The 15390-nt window shown below is 46.0% G+C and overlaps 1 protein-coding gene across 5 annotated transcripts in view; it reads right to left on the reverse strand.

Moving 5' to 3' along the window:
* PHC2 (polyhomeotic homolog 2) overlaps positions 1 to 15390 on the reverse strand; it is a 98304-nt gene that overhangs the window by 43220 nt on the left and 39694 nt on the right. For 3 of the 5 annotated variants that reach the window (XM_033113636.1, XM_033113638.1, XM_033113641.1), the window contains exons 2-5: positions 5194 to 5400; positions 2086 to 2244; positions 932 to 1009; positions 521 to 685 (exon numbers count right to left, since the gene is read on the reverse strand). In XM_033113636.1, the coding sequence (XP_032969527.1) occupies positions 521 to 685; positions 932 to 1009; positions 2086 to 2244; positions 5194 to 5346 (555 nt within the window). In that variant the 5' untranslated portion in view covers positions 5347 to 5400. Of the gene's footprint in view, positions 1 to 520; positions 686 to 931; positions 1010 to 2085; positions 2245 to 5193; positions 5401 to 15390 lie in introns of those variants that run through there. The other 2 variants (XM_033113637.1, XM_033113639.1) reach the window with 2 other exon arrangements.

Genomic DNA, 15390 nt, shown 5'->3' on the forward strand with positions numbered 1-15390 from the left:
ACAGTGGATAGGGTGACCTTGATTACACTGGGGACTTGGCTCGGAGGGCAGTGGAGGCAGCACATGTCCTGAAGCTGGCTGCCACCTTCACCCTCTGAGCTGGAATGGACCTTTGGCCCTTGAGCATTAGCAAGGACGGTCACACTGAGGTAAGACGCCGTTTCTGTAGAGGACGCGGATGTTTGTGCACTTGTTTATCTTACGTGGCTAAGTGTACAGACCATTTGGGCATGGACTCCTGCATTTTCTACTCTAATTTTAGGGAATGGTTTCTGATAAGAGGACAGTTTTGTTTCACTCTAGGAGGGGAAGGAAAGGAGGCATCATGGGTAACTTTATTTCAGTTTGGAACCCCACCTGTCCTTGAGTCATTCAGCCTATACCAAGCTCTCCCGCAGCCTTTCAGTCCCCCTCCCCCTTTATTCCACCCTTATCTCTGCCCCCCCCTTCTCTAATCCCCACACTTCTCTAATCTCCCAGCTCCCGCCTTCTCTGCCCTTGGCCCAGGCTGGGTACTCACCATCTGTGCCCTCAGATACATCTGTGCTTGGCTTGCAGTCAAGGCCGGAGAAGATGTGTTGCCTAAGAGCACAGCCTGCTGGGCGATGCCCGAGGCTGTTGCTGAGTTGACACTCTGAGCGCGGTTGATGAGCTGGGCCGCGGCTGGAGAGGCTGCCAGATTTATCTGATGAGAGAGACACAACTAATAGGAAACCAGAGGTTCTGTGGGTTGACTCTGTGCCTTGCATCCATTTCTTTCTCTCCCCCTCTTCTGTCCCTTGGTGGATTCAGCCTTCTTTAGGACCACCTGATTCTACTCGGCTAAAGAGTCACCATAACTGGGTCTGGGAGCCTTCGAGCATTTTGGGCAAGAAGGAAGGAGCTGGTCCAAGAGTTGTGGGTTCTGCCTACTGCTCCCCATCCTACTCACCGAGGATGGCTGGGTTGGGGCCTGTGCAGACACACTGCTGCCTGAAGTGCTCCCTTGTCTGTTAGCAACCAGGCTGGCCTAGAAAAGAACAAGTCTAATCACCAGAGTCCCAGGTCTCCCCCCATCACGCCCCAAGAAATTACTACAGGGCAGTGGTAAGGAGTCAAACCCCCATTCCGCCTTATTTGTGTAACCTCAGTTTCCTCAGTGCCTCAGTTTCCTCTTTTACAGAGGAGAGATAATAACAGTCCTACCTTGTAGGACTGCTGAAAGGATTACACAAGGCACAGCATTTACGTATAAGCACTCAAATTGTCAGCGATGGTTATTAGCAAGGCTTCCAGCTCTCTTCAGCCCTCTGCTCCGCCCCACTCCATCATACCTGGCTCACTGGCTCCCAAGGGGAGAGTTTTACACATACTGCCGGGGATGTCCAGCCTGCCCCCTCCCCTCGGCCAGCTTCTTCTCATCCTTCACGTATCAGCACCAAAGCCAGTCCAGCAGAGAGGCCTTCCGTGGCCACCCTATCTAAGGTCACCCTCGTTCTTTAGTCACAGCAGGCTGCTCTTCTCTTTCACAGAGCTTATCACAATGGAAATATTTAGGTATTTTGTTTCTTTGTCTATTTGGGTTTCTGTTTACTGGCTGTCTCCCCACTATTAGCTCCAAGAATACAGGGTCTACGGTATGTTCAGTGCCTGACATGAACCGTGGCATACAGTAGGTGCATAAAATATTCTATCTAACGAATGAGTGAATGAATGAATGATGAGTTTTCCCTCAGCCACTAAAAGCAGACAGGCAAGCTGAATAGGCAATGGCCTTCTCCTGTGGACACCTCCTGACCGTCAGTCCCGTCCCTGTGGTGTGGTGACGCGGTGAGGAAGGCCTCTCCCACTCTTCCCTTGGGTTTGGCGGGCTGAGAGCTGCTCCACTCATGAGCTGTGTGACCTTGGGCAAGGTGCTTAACCTCCCAGAGCCTCTTTCCTCATCTGTCAAGGGCGCCGATGACCATCGTACCTCCTGCACAGGGTTCCATGAGGATCCAGTGAGAGAATGCATGGGCACGCTTGTGCAGTGCCCATTGCTTCTCCTCTCACTTCTGCAACTACTAGGACTCTGGGTGGCATCAGTGGCACTCCTCTAATCCTTACCTGCTGCACAGCGGCCAGGCTCTGGAGCTGGGCGCTGCTGAGGTGCTGCTGCTGGAGGGCGGCCGTCTGCAGCATGAGGTGCTGCTGCTGTGCCGCGTACATCTGCTGCAGATACTGAGCTGCGGTGCTGGGCTGTCGATGCAGGGCCTGTTGAATCACCTGAGCAGGGCAGAGAGAGGGGAAGAGCCCGGGCTGTGGACGGGCCATACAACCCACCTGCTGCAGACCCACCCCTCTTGCAACAACACCTGGTCAAGCCCATCTCTCCCCACCTGCTCAGAGAAGAGAAGGACACCAGGTCAGTGGGCACCACCGCAACCAATCGTCACTCTCGGGGAAGTGGGAAGATAACTGTTTGCAAAGCTGTACACGTTTCTGCCTGGTCTATCTTGCATCTGTTCAGCACACACGCTCCTCTGTTCTTTCCCTGTATCAGCTGCCCTCCCCTCCCCGGGGGAAAGTCAAGGCAGCCCACCCCTGCTCTGACCCACCCTCAGGGCGGTGGGAAGGCTCAGGGAGACAGAAGTCCTTGACGCCTCCAGTGACCTGTGTCCCATGCCAGTGACTCTCCGCTTCCCCAGCATTCTTCAGCCTGAGATTAGGGTGATTCAACATGGGGAAGATGATAACAGAGGGAACCAAAGTTCAACAAGGCAGAGAGAGGAGGGGTGGGAAGAAAAACAACTTAGAGCAGGACCCATTCCAGCTTTAGCTACACACCAGCCAAACTACAACTTACCCAAGGGCAACACCTGCTGGCTGGGGCCTCAGAGCTGACTTGGGCTGCATCCTAGGGTCTGCCCCTCGCTGCCTAGAAAGTCCCACCATTCCTTTCGCAGAAGGTCCCCTTGGCCTTGCAGAGCAGGCCGTTGCCACAGAGATGATGCACTTCTCTTTTATTCTCCCCCGCCTCCCTCATTGCTCCCTCTTTGGAGCCACCATCTCCCACCTCTTTGGCCTTACTGCCATTCCCTTTCCTGATGGGACTGGCTGAGCCACATTCTCTAGAAAACAAGGAAAGCCTCTTTGATCTACTCCCATTCTTCACTCCCAACCCCTCAAAGCCTCTCCCAACCCTCAGGAACAAGGAAAAAGTGAATGCCTTCTCCTTAGCCCTGAGATCCTGTCTTCTCAGAAGCCGCAGAGACATTTCTCTTCCCTCCGCTCACCTGGTTGTCCTCTTGCCATCTCTGCCCACCGTGATGCCCTACCTGAGCCCTGGTCAGGCTTTGACCTACTTCCTGCCCTTATCTCTGCTGAATCCCTGGCCACAGGGCTGCTCCCAGCCCTGGGTCCTGCCCCCTGGCACGGGAGCCTGCAGTCTGGATCTCTGTGGCTTAGTGAGGTTTCTAGGGCTGATACTCTAGGACAAAACAACCACTGGGCTCAGATTTGGGGTTCTGTGAAAACAGGCTGATAACAGATTCTGCATGGGCCCTAGGGTCTCCCCAGATACCTGCACCCCCATCCCAGTGCTTTCACATACTTCCCACAGTGTACTCTCCCCTCTGAGGGGCCCGGTTTACGTGAACTCAGTTCTTTTTATTCCTGTTCTCCCCAGAATCCTTTCTTCTTATTCCCTTTGCCTTGGCCTCTCTATTTTTCTTAGACTCCTGTAGAGATACTGTGACTCCTCCTCACTAGAGAATTCGCTTTGGTGCAGAAAACAACGCAGATGGCAATACATGGTCACGACTGCATTTTGGATCGGTGTGTAATCACCTGGAAGTTCTCAGGGATGAAACTTTGCAAACTGCTGCTTTAGGGAAGAAGGTAAAAAGCTGCCACGACAAAGCGTTGTTTTAGGGTTGGTTTTTGTTACAGGGCACTGGTCATTTAGATAGTGGGTCTAGGTTGTGGCCGAGCAGCTCCCAGTGATTTTTCCTGTTTGTGGGTCATGTCACCTGCCAGAGCAGAAACAGCAAATCCCTTTAGCTTAGAGTTGTGCCGAGGGACAAAAGGACCGCACATCCTCCTGTCAGTTGCTAGAAACTAGAGATGAACTACTCATGTGCAAAGGGGCCAGGGAAAGAGGCTGGGTGGGGGCTGGGGAGCGGCAAGGGTGGGTGCAAAAAAAAATGGTTTTATTAAGTGTGAGGCAGAGCTAACTGGGAGAGGGAAGATTCTAGAGTATCTGATGATGCCTTCTATAACTAGATTTTTCAGGCCCTTTCACTGCTGGGGTTTCTCCTCCATTCCCTAATCTGGGCCTAGGGCCAATGCAGGATGAGGTCACTTGTCTAGTACACCCGAGCTATAACAGCAAAGTTGCTTAGAGCAAACACTTCTCGGCTGCAGTCTCTTCTTTCTGGGTCTTTTATTCGGGAACTTCAAACAGATACTGTAGTGATCAAGAACACAGGTTTGGGGAGAGAATTAGGTTCAGCATTTTTGTCTGTACCTGCATGACCTTGGACAGGTTACTACCTTCTCTGCGGCTCTGCTTTCTCAACTATAGAATTGTGCCTATTGACAACCATTCTCAGCTGGAGGAGAAGACAAAGAGGCAAAAGGCTGTGTACAGTGCTGGGCACATAGCAGATGGCAGGCAATTCATGGTCACGACTGCATTTTGGATCAGTGTGTAATCACCTGGAAGGCCTCAGGGATGAAACTTTGCAAACTGCTGCTTTAGGAAAGAAGGTAAAAAGCTGCCACGACAAAGCGTTGTTTTGGGGTTCCAGTTTGGTCGTGTCTTTAAGAAACTTTGTTACAAGATGATGGTCATTTAGATAGTGGGGCTGGATACTGGGAGCTCAGTAGCTCCCTTTCTTTTTTTCTGTTTGTTGTTTTTACTTGTCTTCTCCTTACACTTCCACACACCTATCTTCCCAAAACAGCACTCAGGAATCTGAATCACCAGGTTAGAAAGGAATCTTTCTGATCTTCTCAGTATTTGCACTCTCCCCAAACTTCCTTGAGTGGATCCATCTAGCACCACTTCTCCTGTAACTATGCACAGATAGATAGGATCCACTAACACTCTCTCTTATGCCTGTTGTAGATTCAGTACCCCGATTATTCCATCACACCACATCGATACACCCGCCCGGCTAGCCCTGTAGAGATGATCCAGGAACACAGTCCCTAGAACAGCTGGAATCTTACCTGCACGGTCTGCCGGTCGGGAATGCCACTGTACACAGAAATCTGGGGGCCGGTGGGGCGGCCACTTCCACTACTGCTGCTACTGACGCCGTTGGTGCTGCTGGTGACACTGGCACTGCTGGATGTGTGGGGGACTGGAAGCTCATTCTCCATGGCCTATACGATGGCACACTCAGGGCACTCCGATGGCAGAAGGGTAGGTGGATGCTGGGAGGAGGGAGGCAGAAAAGAAACATTAAACAATTACTAGAGAAGGCACACGTATGCAGGAGTTTTCCATCAGCTTCTGGGGGGACCACTTCTGAACTGAGGTCCCACCTGTCATCAGAGGACAGGGCCAGCATGATCACTGGGCAAGAGTTGAAATCTGGTCTGCCTGATTCTAAAGTCTATGAGCTGTGCATTCTGCTGGAGGAGGTAAGACCAGCAAGGGAGGCAGATTTCCTGTAATGCTCTTCCTGGCAGTGGTCTTAGAATCATCTCTCACTCCAACCACCTCTTCATCTTTGGGATGGAGACCATGAACGTTAGAAAACTAATCATCCGTATTTATACACCCGGTTAGTGAAAGAAATGGGGATTAAAAATCTAGAGAGAAGAGAAAGAGAGAACAACGCAAATAAGGAGGCAATAAAGTAGACTGAAGTGTTTATTTCATTTTGTTTTGTTTTCAAAACTGGAAGAGCTTCGAGTGTGTTTGGAGCCTCTGTTTGCTTTATGAAGTATATACTGAGTGCTCTCTGATCTAATGCTGAGCAGGGTAAGCCATTTGGTTAAAATCGCAGGTTTTGGGATCAGAAAGACTTGGGTTTGTGTCCTGGCTCTGTTACTTACTAGCTGGGAAACCTTGGCAAGTCACACTTGTCTAACCCTGTGTCAGGTATAAGACTATATGGACTGTTGACCATTCAGAGTCTTAGTTTCCTAATCTACCAAATTGGGTAATAATAATAATACCGATTTGGGGTGGTGGTGATGAATGCACGGGAGGATTCATCTTTAGCCTCATTCTACTTTTCTAACCTTATATTCTACGATGCTCTCGTCTGGTGGCTCTGCTTTATTTCTCCCAAATACCACTTATTTATGATTACCCTGTTCTTTAATTTTGAAGACCAATTTATCTATTTTTTCTTTGGTTGCTGCCATATCTAAGAAACTACTGCCCAATGCAATGTTATGAAGATTGACACCTACATGTTCTTCAAAGAGTTTTATAGTTTTCGTTCTTACATTTAGGTCTTTGATCCATCTTGGTTTAATCATTGTATGTAGTGTGAGGTAGGGGTACGACTTCATTATTTCGTTTTAATTTTTTTATTGTGGTAAAAAGAAAACAATGCAAATATAAAACATATATTCACAATGCTGTGAAATCATTACCACTCTATTTACAGAACTTTTCACCACCCAGTTCAGCAATAACTCCCCATTCTCCTCTCCCCACATGTCCAGCACCTGGTAACTTCTAATCTACTTTCTGTCTCTATGAATTTGTCTGTTCTATCTCCTATAAGTGGAATCATATAATATTTGTCTTTTGTGTCTGGCTTATTTCATTTGACATCGTTTCAAGGTTCACCCATGTGGTAGCATATAACAGAATTTCATTTCTTTTAATGGCTGAATAATGTTCCGTTGTATGTATATACCACATTTTGTTTATCCATTCATCTATTAATGTGCACTTGTGTTGTTCCCACATTTTGCTCATTGTGAATAATGCTGCTATGAACAGGGGTGTACAAGTATGTGTTTGAATCTCCACTTTCAATTCTTTTGGGTATATACCTAGGAGTGAAATTGCTGGATCGTATGGTAATTCTATGCTTAGCTTTTTGAAGAACCACCAAACTGTTTCTCCAACTTTATTCTTTTCCAGGTGGATATTCTTGTCTCCTGCGCCATTTGTGGAATTACCGCTGTTCTTGGGCCCCCACAATCCCCCCACTAAGCTTCTCAGTGTGGCATGTGACATCCCACCTCATGAACTGACCCTGCCTGCCTCCCCAGCCTCGTTTTCTACCCCATTTGCACACAACACTCTCATGAGGCTCATCATTATTACAAACAACCTGAAGTTGTAGACATCTTTCTATTTCCCACCTCTGTGGTTTTACTTATGCTGCTCCCTTCCCTTGAAATGCCTGCCTTCCATTTTTCATTTAACCAGCTCCCTAGATCTTCAGAACAAATTGAGTCTCTTTTGTGAAACATTCACTGAAAGCAACCTCCTCTAACATGTCTCTTGCTTCCTCCAAACTAGGTTCTAATTTCTTCCTTTAAGTCATCCAGTTGGATGGCTACTCCACAACACTTTGTGCTTATCTCTTTCCTAGCACTTATAATGTAGTTTTACAAGACAATGATTTCCTTATGTCTCTGTCTTCCTACTGGACTCTGAACTCATGGAGAACAGGGATCACATCGCATTTCCCCATATATACCTGGTGTCTCATTCCATAAATGTTTGTTGAACAGAATAGCTTGAAATACACCATATTCTATCCTACGTCTCACTTAATTTCTAGCTCATTTGCAGAATTCTCCCCAACAACTTTAAAATGTATACTGCTGGTGATTTAATTTCAGTACTTTCCATCCATGGTGTCTATACTAATAATAGTGTTTATTTATTAGCACTTACTACGTGTCAAGCACTATAGCAGATGCTTTATATAGATTCACGACCTCCCTCATGGGGTAGGTATGATTGTTCCAATTTTGTCAATGAAGAACTTATCATGGTAACTTATCTAAGGTCATCACAGAACTAGGATTCAAAACCAGGTCTGATTCCAAATCCAGAGTTCTTCCCAAACTACATTCTCTGTGGCTTCACCTATAATCTCACCTTGAGCTATTATTTTAATGACACTCTGGGCAAAGTCCATATCAGATCATACTAGATTTTCAGAGGAACTAAGATCACTGAATTTAATCCCCCAATTATTAATGCATGTCTATTAAATATTTTATACTTACCAAATAACCTCTCTCTATATGATGTATGCATAAAGAATAACGTGCATGTGTACCCACCAATTGGTTTAAGAAATCGAACATTACATAATCTCCCTTGTTTTTCCTGTATAAACACTGAGGTCCAGGTTTTTGGGGATGTGGCTTATTCAAGGAGATAGGGCCCCTCTGACTCTCCTGCAGTAGTGTGAACACGAAGGCACTCTCAGAAAACCTACTGGTCTCACGGTGGGGATTTATTCAACCAGAGACTTAGAGTTTGCCCTGTGGAGAAATCTGAAGCTAGGGTCGTGCCATACATCACTTTCTCATTGGTTTCCCGGTGGAAGGGAACTTGAGTTAGAAACAGAATTAATTAGGAAGCATGGGCCCATATAGTTTTCAAACGTTTTCTACTATAGTTCTCCTCTTTGAACCCAAGCTTTTAGGGCCTTCTCACTCCCACCTTCCTTCAGCCTCAGAGCTGTGGTCTATGGGGAATGGAGAAGGTTCTGAAGTCTCAGTGGGGCTACTGAGGTATCTGTGGACTCCCACTATGCCCTAATCCTGGGGCCCCACCTTATAAAATCTGAACCCTTAAACTTCCATGGTATCTAGGCTTTCAGCATTTTACACACCCCTACTCAATTTCCTTTTAATACCCACTCTTATTGTTCTCTTCTTCTCCTTCTAACTAGTTCCTTATTTCTTCCGCAAGGCCACCCACCCCTGTGGACTCCCACTATGAACCACAGCCAAATCTGATTAATGGCTAACGTCCAGACTGGAAGTCTGTTTTTCTCTCAGTTCCAACTTACTGTGTGGTTTTGTGTGAGCTCAAGCTCTGAACGCTGATTCTTACTTTAGTCAATTTTCCCCTCCCAACCTCAAGGGACCACTTTGAATGACGCGCTGACTGTAACAGGCTTGGATGGTGATCTTATTACAGGTCTCTGCTGCCCACAGGGCCTGAGACCAGCAGCTGGAGAAACGCTGATGGGTCTGCCCTCCCAGGAGCCACCAAGTCTAGGGAACACTAGGCCTTTGTCCCAGGGTCAGGGAAATCCATTTGCTGCGGATTACAGCTGTGACAGAGGTTCCAGGGAAGTAGAGGGGAAAGATACTGAAAACAGAGCTCTCCAAATGGAGCTTAAAGCCCTGGAGTAGAGTGGGGTGGGGTTTCTCTGAAAGCAATCAGAGACTGACAGGAAATCAGAGGTCTAGTCTGCCCTGCAAAGGCTACTGGTAGTATCATCATTCCTATAGAGGCTCGTGTATGGAGACTGAAAACGCAGGGTGATGGGTTTCCTTTGCTATGGCTCTGCCTCGCCTCTTTGGTTGCTTCCCTGTCTGAGGTATAAGTCAATAATAGGAGAGCAGTGTTCAGGCTTGCTAGACTTTGGGGCCAGAGGGGAGACCTCCTTACACCTCTGGTAGCTGCACGGACATACATATTTTGATATGCACCAATCTAATTATGCCTCTGGCAGCTGTCTGAGGCTACTGATACATTGCAGGCAGCTCAAATGGACTCAGCTCAAACCTCCTCAAAAAGTCCCCTCTCTCTCCAATCCTCTGCCTGTTGCCTCCTTTAGTGTCTCTAGAAACCGAAGGAAACACATAAGGGCTTACAGAGATAGAAATGAAGGATGAGAAGTTAACAGTGATCATGCTGTCCTAGCCATCAAGATAGAATGATTTCATTGTGAAACAGAACCTCATACATTTAAATGGCTAAACTTTTTCTGAAACCTCATTGTTTTCTTTGTAATTTATAGAAGGCAGACTATGTCAAGTGTTTCTCTAACAAGCTGGTGCTGGTTGGCTGAAGAGTATGAAGAGGGAAAAGGAGGATTTGATTGCTTTTGGAAGGAACATATAGTTAAAGCCCCGTGTTTCGGGGCGGAGGCTCAGGCAGCTTTAGTCTCATTGCTCTAAGACAGGGCGACTACGCAGCCTGTACCTTCTGTGGAAGCACTGGCACTTTTTCTGCAAAGGCTTTGCAGGCATACGGTCTCTGCCATGACTACTCAATGCTGCCGTGCAAACGCAGCCATAGACAAGTCATGAGTGGAGTGTGGCTGTGCTCCAATAAAACATTACTTACAAAAAAGGGGGTGGGCTGGATTTGGTCTGGAGGCTGGAGTTTCCGGGACCCCTGTCCTGTGGCAAACCCATTTTTATCTCTCAGCCATGTGGCCGACACTGTACCTACTGGTTAACACCATAGGCTTTCATGTCAGACAGACCTGGGTTCAAATTCTAACCACACAGTAGCCCTGTATCCTTGAGCAAATTATGTCATCTTTTGGGCCTCAATTTCTTCAGCAGTAAAATGAGATCACATTTCCCTCATGGAGTGGTTCTATGGGTTAAATAAGATGTTGGTAAGGCACCGAGATAACACTTAGCAAATAGCACGAATGTGATAAATGGCAAGGGTGTGAGTCTGATTTGGGGTTTGGAAAATGATTCCTTTAACCACAGTAAGTAGTGAGGATCCCATACGTTATTTCTCATCACTGGTCACCGGTCACAGTTACACTTAATAATCTCTTTATAAAGCACTATGGTCCATTTTCACCTGTCTAAAATTTGGCTTTTTTTTTTTTTTTCTTAAAGGGCAGCTCTTCCAGAAGGCCCTTTAGGACTATAACATTTAAAGAGAGTCAGTCTCTATACAGTGATTAAGAACGTACGCTGTGGAGCCCGACCGACTGGCTCCAACTTTAGCTTTCTAGTTGTGTGACTCCAAGCCAGTTACACAGTCTCTAGGCTCCAGTCTCCTCAACTGTAAAACTGGGACGAAAGTCCCATTGTGTGGTGGTGTTGTGTTAGACGGGTTAATACAGGCAAAGCAGTTAGAACCGTGCCTGGCACTTGGTAAACAATAAATGTTAGCTGCTATTTTTATTATTGTCATCATCGTTATCATTGACATTATTAAAGATTCTTCAGCAAGAACTGCTTCAGGGCTTAAGGAGGAATGCTATTCTCCTGGTTTCCCAGAAGACAAATGCGTACACAAATTTGGACCCAATCAGTATGTTAAGTCGGGGTCTAACTTTAACACATCATTGCTTTCATTTCCCAGCTAGACCGCACACATTATATCCATACCCTTTGGTCTTCCACTTTGAATACTGCCCGTTATGGGCTGAACTGTGTCCCCTCAAAAAGATATGTCAAAGTGCTAACCCCCAATATGTCAGAATGTGACCTCATTTGGCAATAGGGTCACTGCAGATGTAATTAGTTAGATGAGGTCATACTGGAGTAGGGTGGGCCCTAATCCAATATGACTGGTGTCCTTATGAAAGAATGTCATGTGACGAGACAGACGTACACAGGATGACGGGGGAAGGGACTGGAATGATGTTTTCACAAGCCAAGGAACACCTGGGGCCACCAGACGCTAGGAAGAGACAAGGAAGGATTTCTGAGGGAGCCTGGGCTCTGCTCACACCTTGATTTTCGACTTCCAGTCTCCAGAACTGTGAGATAATACATTTCTGTGGTGTATAAGCCACTCAGTTTGTGGCACAGACTGGAAAGAGATTAGGTTGGGGTAGGGTAGAAGAAGAACCAGTTTCCAGAGAAAACTATACCTTTATTCCCATCAATAACCACAAAGTTAGAAAAACCTTTTTTTCTTGGATCTGGTGACAGAGTAAATTCTTCATGTTATGGTTTCAGTCAATTATTCCTTGTTTATTTTTAGTAGAGCTATGCATTCCTGGGATTTGTACATAGAAATCTCAGTAGCCACGGCTATAAAAAAGAGCTCTATAAAAATCTCTCCAATGGTACAAACTTCCAGTTATAAGATAAATAAGTCCTGGGAATGTAATGTTCAACATGGTGACTATAGTTAACAATACTGTATCGTATATTGAAAGTTGCCAAGACAGTAGATCTAAAAATTTCTTCAGCATAAGAAAAAAAATTCTGTAACTATGTATGGTGATGGATGTTAACTAGACTTACTGTGGTGATCATTTTGCAATACAAAATAACCAATCATTATGTTATATACCTGAAACTAACATAATGTTGCATGTTAATTATACATCCAAAAAAAAAATTCTCTCCATACTAAGTCTCTCCACAAAGCTTGCCGGCACGCGCGTGTGTCACCCATACCACTACCATTTTTAGAGCTTATCATTTGCTACCACTCCATGCCAGCCTTGAACTGGCCTGATACTGAGTTAAACCACGGTAGGCTAGTCTTTCTGCCACTGCTACTTCCTGACAAGCACAGCTGAGCCAGGACAGGGATCATAGGAGACAGCCAGGCTTTCAAAATCATTGTTCAAGGGCATGGAAACGTATCTATAAATTCTTCAGCGGCCTTCTTTTCACTTCACCTTGTTCTACCCCTCTAAACTGGGACACACCTCAGACCCACCTTAACTCTGCAGCACTTGGGGTTAAGGAGTTTGTTTACTTGAATGACCACTAGCCGAGAGTGTCTTGGAGAAGCAGGGGCTATACTGGGTGCCGTTTTCCTGCTCCTACCTGAGCTTATTCTCAGATGGTAGCTTTCCTCCCTTAGAGTTTCCCTTTCCATCCCCTATGAGGAGGTAAGGGAATGGGGCTTTATAGACTGAGGTAGGTTATAAAGAGACAGATTGCCTGGGCTACAAGTCTCCCTGCACGAAACTTCTATTCAGGATGCACGTGATCTCTATCCATAAGGGGGCCTGGTGCTGGCAAAGGATAATTCTTGCCACTTCGTGGGTTACTTGCTCAGGCGCAAGGGCTTCACAGACACGATCTCGTTTGTTCCTTACAACAGCCTTATGACACAGGGGTTATTTCCTCATTTTTTTCCTGGAAGATAACTGAGGTTCAAAGAGGTCCAACTTATCCGAGGCCAAAGAGCTATGGCAGGTGTAGGATCTGAAATGACGGTTGCAAGTCCAGGCACAAGACGCAGAATTACTAGTTCTCTCTCCAGTCGAGGTCTCTCTCGGCCTGTCAGTTCTTACGAGGGTAACTTGGCCCCTATTGCCTTCTGTCTGATAGACTATGTCACAAGAGTGATCTCAAGCAGGGGGTCAGTCCATGCACACCTGTCAACTATAACTCTCCCGGGGCCTGCCTTGTAGCCCAGAAATCACACTTGGCGTAATCGTTGGGGCGCGCCTAATATTTGTAGGCCTTTCCTGTTTATTAGTGTTTTCAGATATCTTATCTATACATCAGGCCAGTGCTGTTAGCAGGGTTTACAAAATCATTTAAAACTATTTAACTGAAAAATAATACAAAACAAAAGCAACTGCCCCAGAGTCCCTTGGCGGGAAGAGATGAAGGACACCTCCCTTTCCTGACCACCTACTGTGTGCTGGGCACAGGCCCAGGGAGGCAGCGGAACTTAGGAGAGGAGGAGCTTTGTATTCAGAGAAGTTTGGGAGGTCTTAGGCAGGTTACTTAACCTCTACGGGCCTCAGTTTCCTCATCTGTAAACAGTGTTAATCATACAGATTTTTAAAGAGTTATTGGAAAAATAAGAAAAAACGCAAGCAGAATCCCTAGCACAGTGTGTGGCACGGAACAGGCATTTAATAATTACCAGCCTCCCTTTCCTGCTTAGTCCTTACAGCAGTATTCTGGAGTAGTAACTACTGATGAAACAGGCTGGGAGCTATAACTTGCCCAAGATCATAAAGCTATTAAGTGGCATAAACCAGAACAGTCTGAATCTAGAACTTATGCCCCAGGAGTAATGTGGGAATGACTTGAATGTGGAGAAGGGAAGACTCAAAATTCTGGGCTTTTAATCCTTTTCGATTATCGAACATACTCTTAGGCCAGGTGTGAAAATAAGCTTTTCAGTTCAAAAAGCCCCATTCTCAAATCTTAGCATTTTCTTCCTGAGGAAAAAAAAAAAAAAAGAAAAGAAAAAAAGAAACCCACCTGCAGGTGTAACTGGAAGACGTGATAACCAGAGTAGACTTAACTATGGCGTGTGTGTAGGTGTGAGGGGTTGGTTCACGCAGGTGCGCTCATGGATGTATGTATGTTGGGAAGGGAGGCGCGGAAGCAAGAGACTAGCAGCTACTGAGCGACTGCTACTACTAGGTTAATTCTCCATTTAACTCCAAGCTGTGTGCAGTAAAAGTGCTTTAGAAACCCAGAAAGCAAGTGCTCATTCTTGTTGGAGCTCTATGTCAGTTCTCCAAGTGTTTGGATTAATACTAAGACTACATTACATTGTGAACAGACGTACAGCTTGAGAGTGTAGCTTCCTTTCCCCACCTCTTCCCCCCACCTTCTTTGGGGCAGTTCCCTCTTTGGGTCCTCACTGCTTTGGCCCAACCCACCATTTAGAGGACTCAGCCATTCCTAAGAGGTTTTCTCGTGCTTTGCTTCTGCCCTAGCAACTTGTCATGGTAGCTGTTTCAGAGCTTTGGAATCACAGAGCAATTCCAGGGTCCCCTAGGCCCAGCTCTTGGGCCTTCTTTCCTTCATTTGTCCCAAATAATGGCCTCTAATTGCTATTAACATTCCTCTCCACCAGAAATACACTGTAGGCCTGTGGTCAGCCTGTGATCGCTGGGACCACCAGGCTTCTGCTTCTGATGGTATTTGCAGTGTTATGTTCTATTCCATTTTATATCTGTACATTTGCTTTTCCTCTCTTAGCATACCTGTTGGCTTTTAGCTTCTTGTATTTCTAACCCATTCTGTTACTGTTTGCAGGGGAAAACTATCTAAATGGAACAGATCCCCTTTAATCTTCCACCTTTTCCAGTCAAGTATAACTTTACCTTACTTCTTTCCTTATATTTATGAAACTTAGATTGCTAATTTTGACAGCTAGAATAGGCAGAAGTAGGATGACAGAGTGGAAATTGGAAGGAGATAGATTTCAAATCAACAGAAAAAAGTACTTACTAACAATGGGAGTTGTTAAAAAGTGGAGTGGACTGCTTTGGGAAGCGAATATCCAGTCAGTGGAAGCGTTTGAGCAGAGGCTGAACAGCCATGTGGCAGGTGTGACTCATGCAGTGTCACCTCCCGGGTCTCCTTAGCACCGGTAGTATATTGTTCCATGAAAATCTTTTATTGGATGCCAAAACTCCAACTGAAATTTTAAGCTTTTTGCTTATTTTTAAACTAGTATGTTTAAACATTCTAAATGCTAATCTTGTTTTTCAAGCTCTAGCACAGCTCCTAATGTCTTCAACATTCTAGTTACTGACAAAAAGAGTAAATTCCATTAGTATG

The sequence above is a fragment of the Rhinolophus ferrumequinum genome, chromosome 9 (genome assembly GCF_004115265.2).
Source record: "Rhinolophus ferrumequinum isolate MPI-CBG mRhiFer1 chromosome 9, mRhiFer1_v1.p, whole genome shotgun sequence".
In the NCBI taxonomy this organism is placed as follows: Eukaryota; Metazoa; Chordata; class Mammalia; order Chiroptera; family Rhinolophidae; genus Rhinolophus; species Rhinolophus ferrumequinum.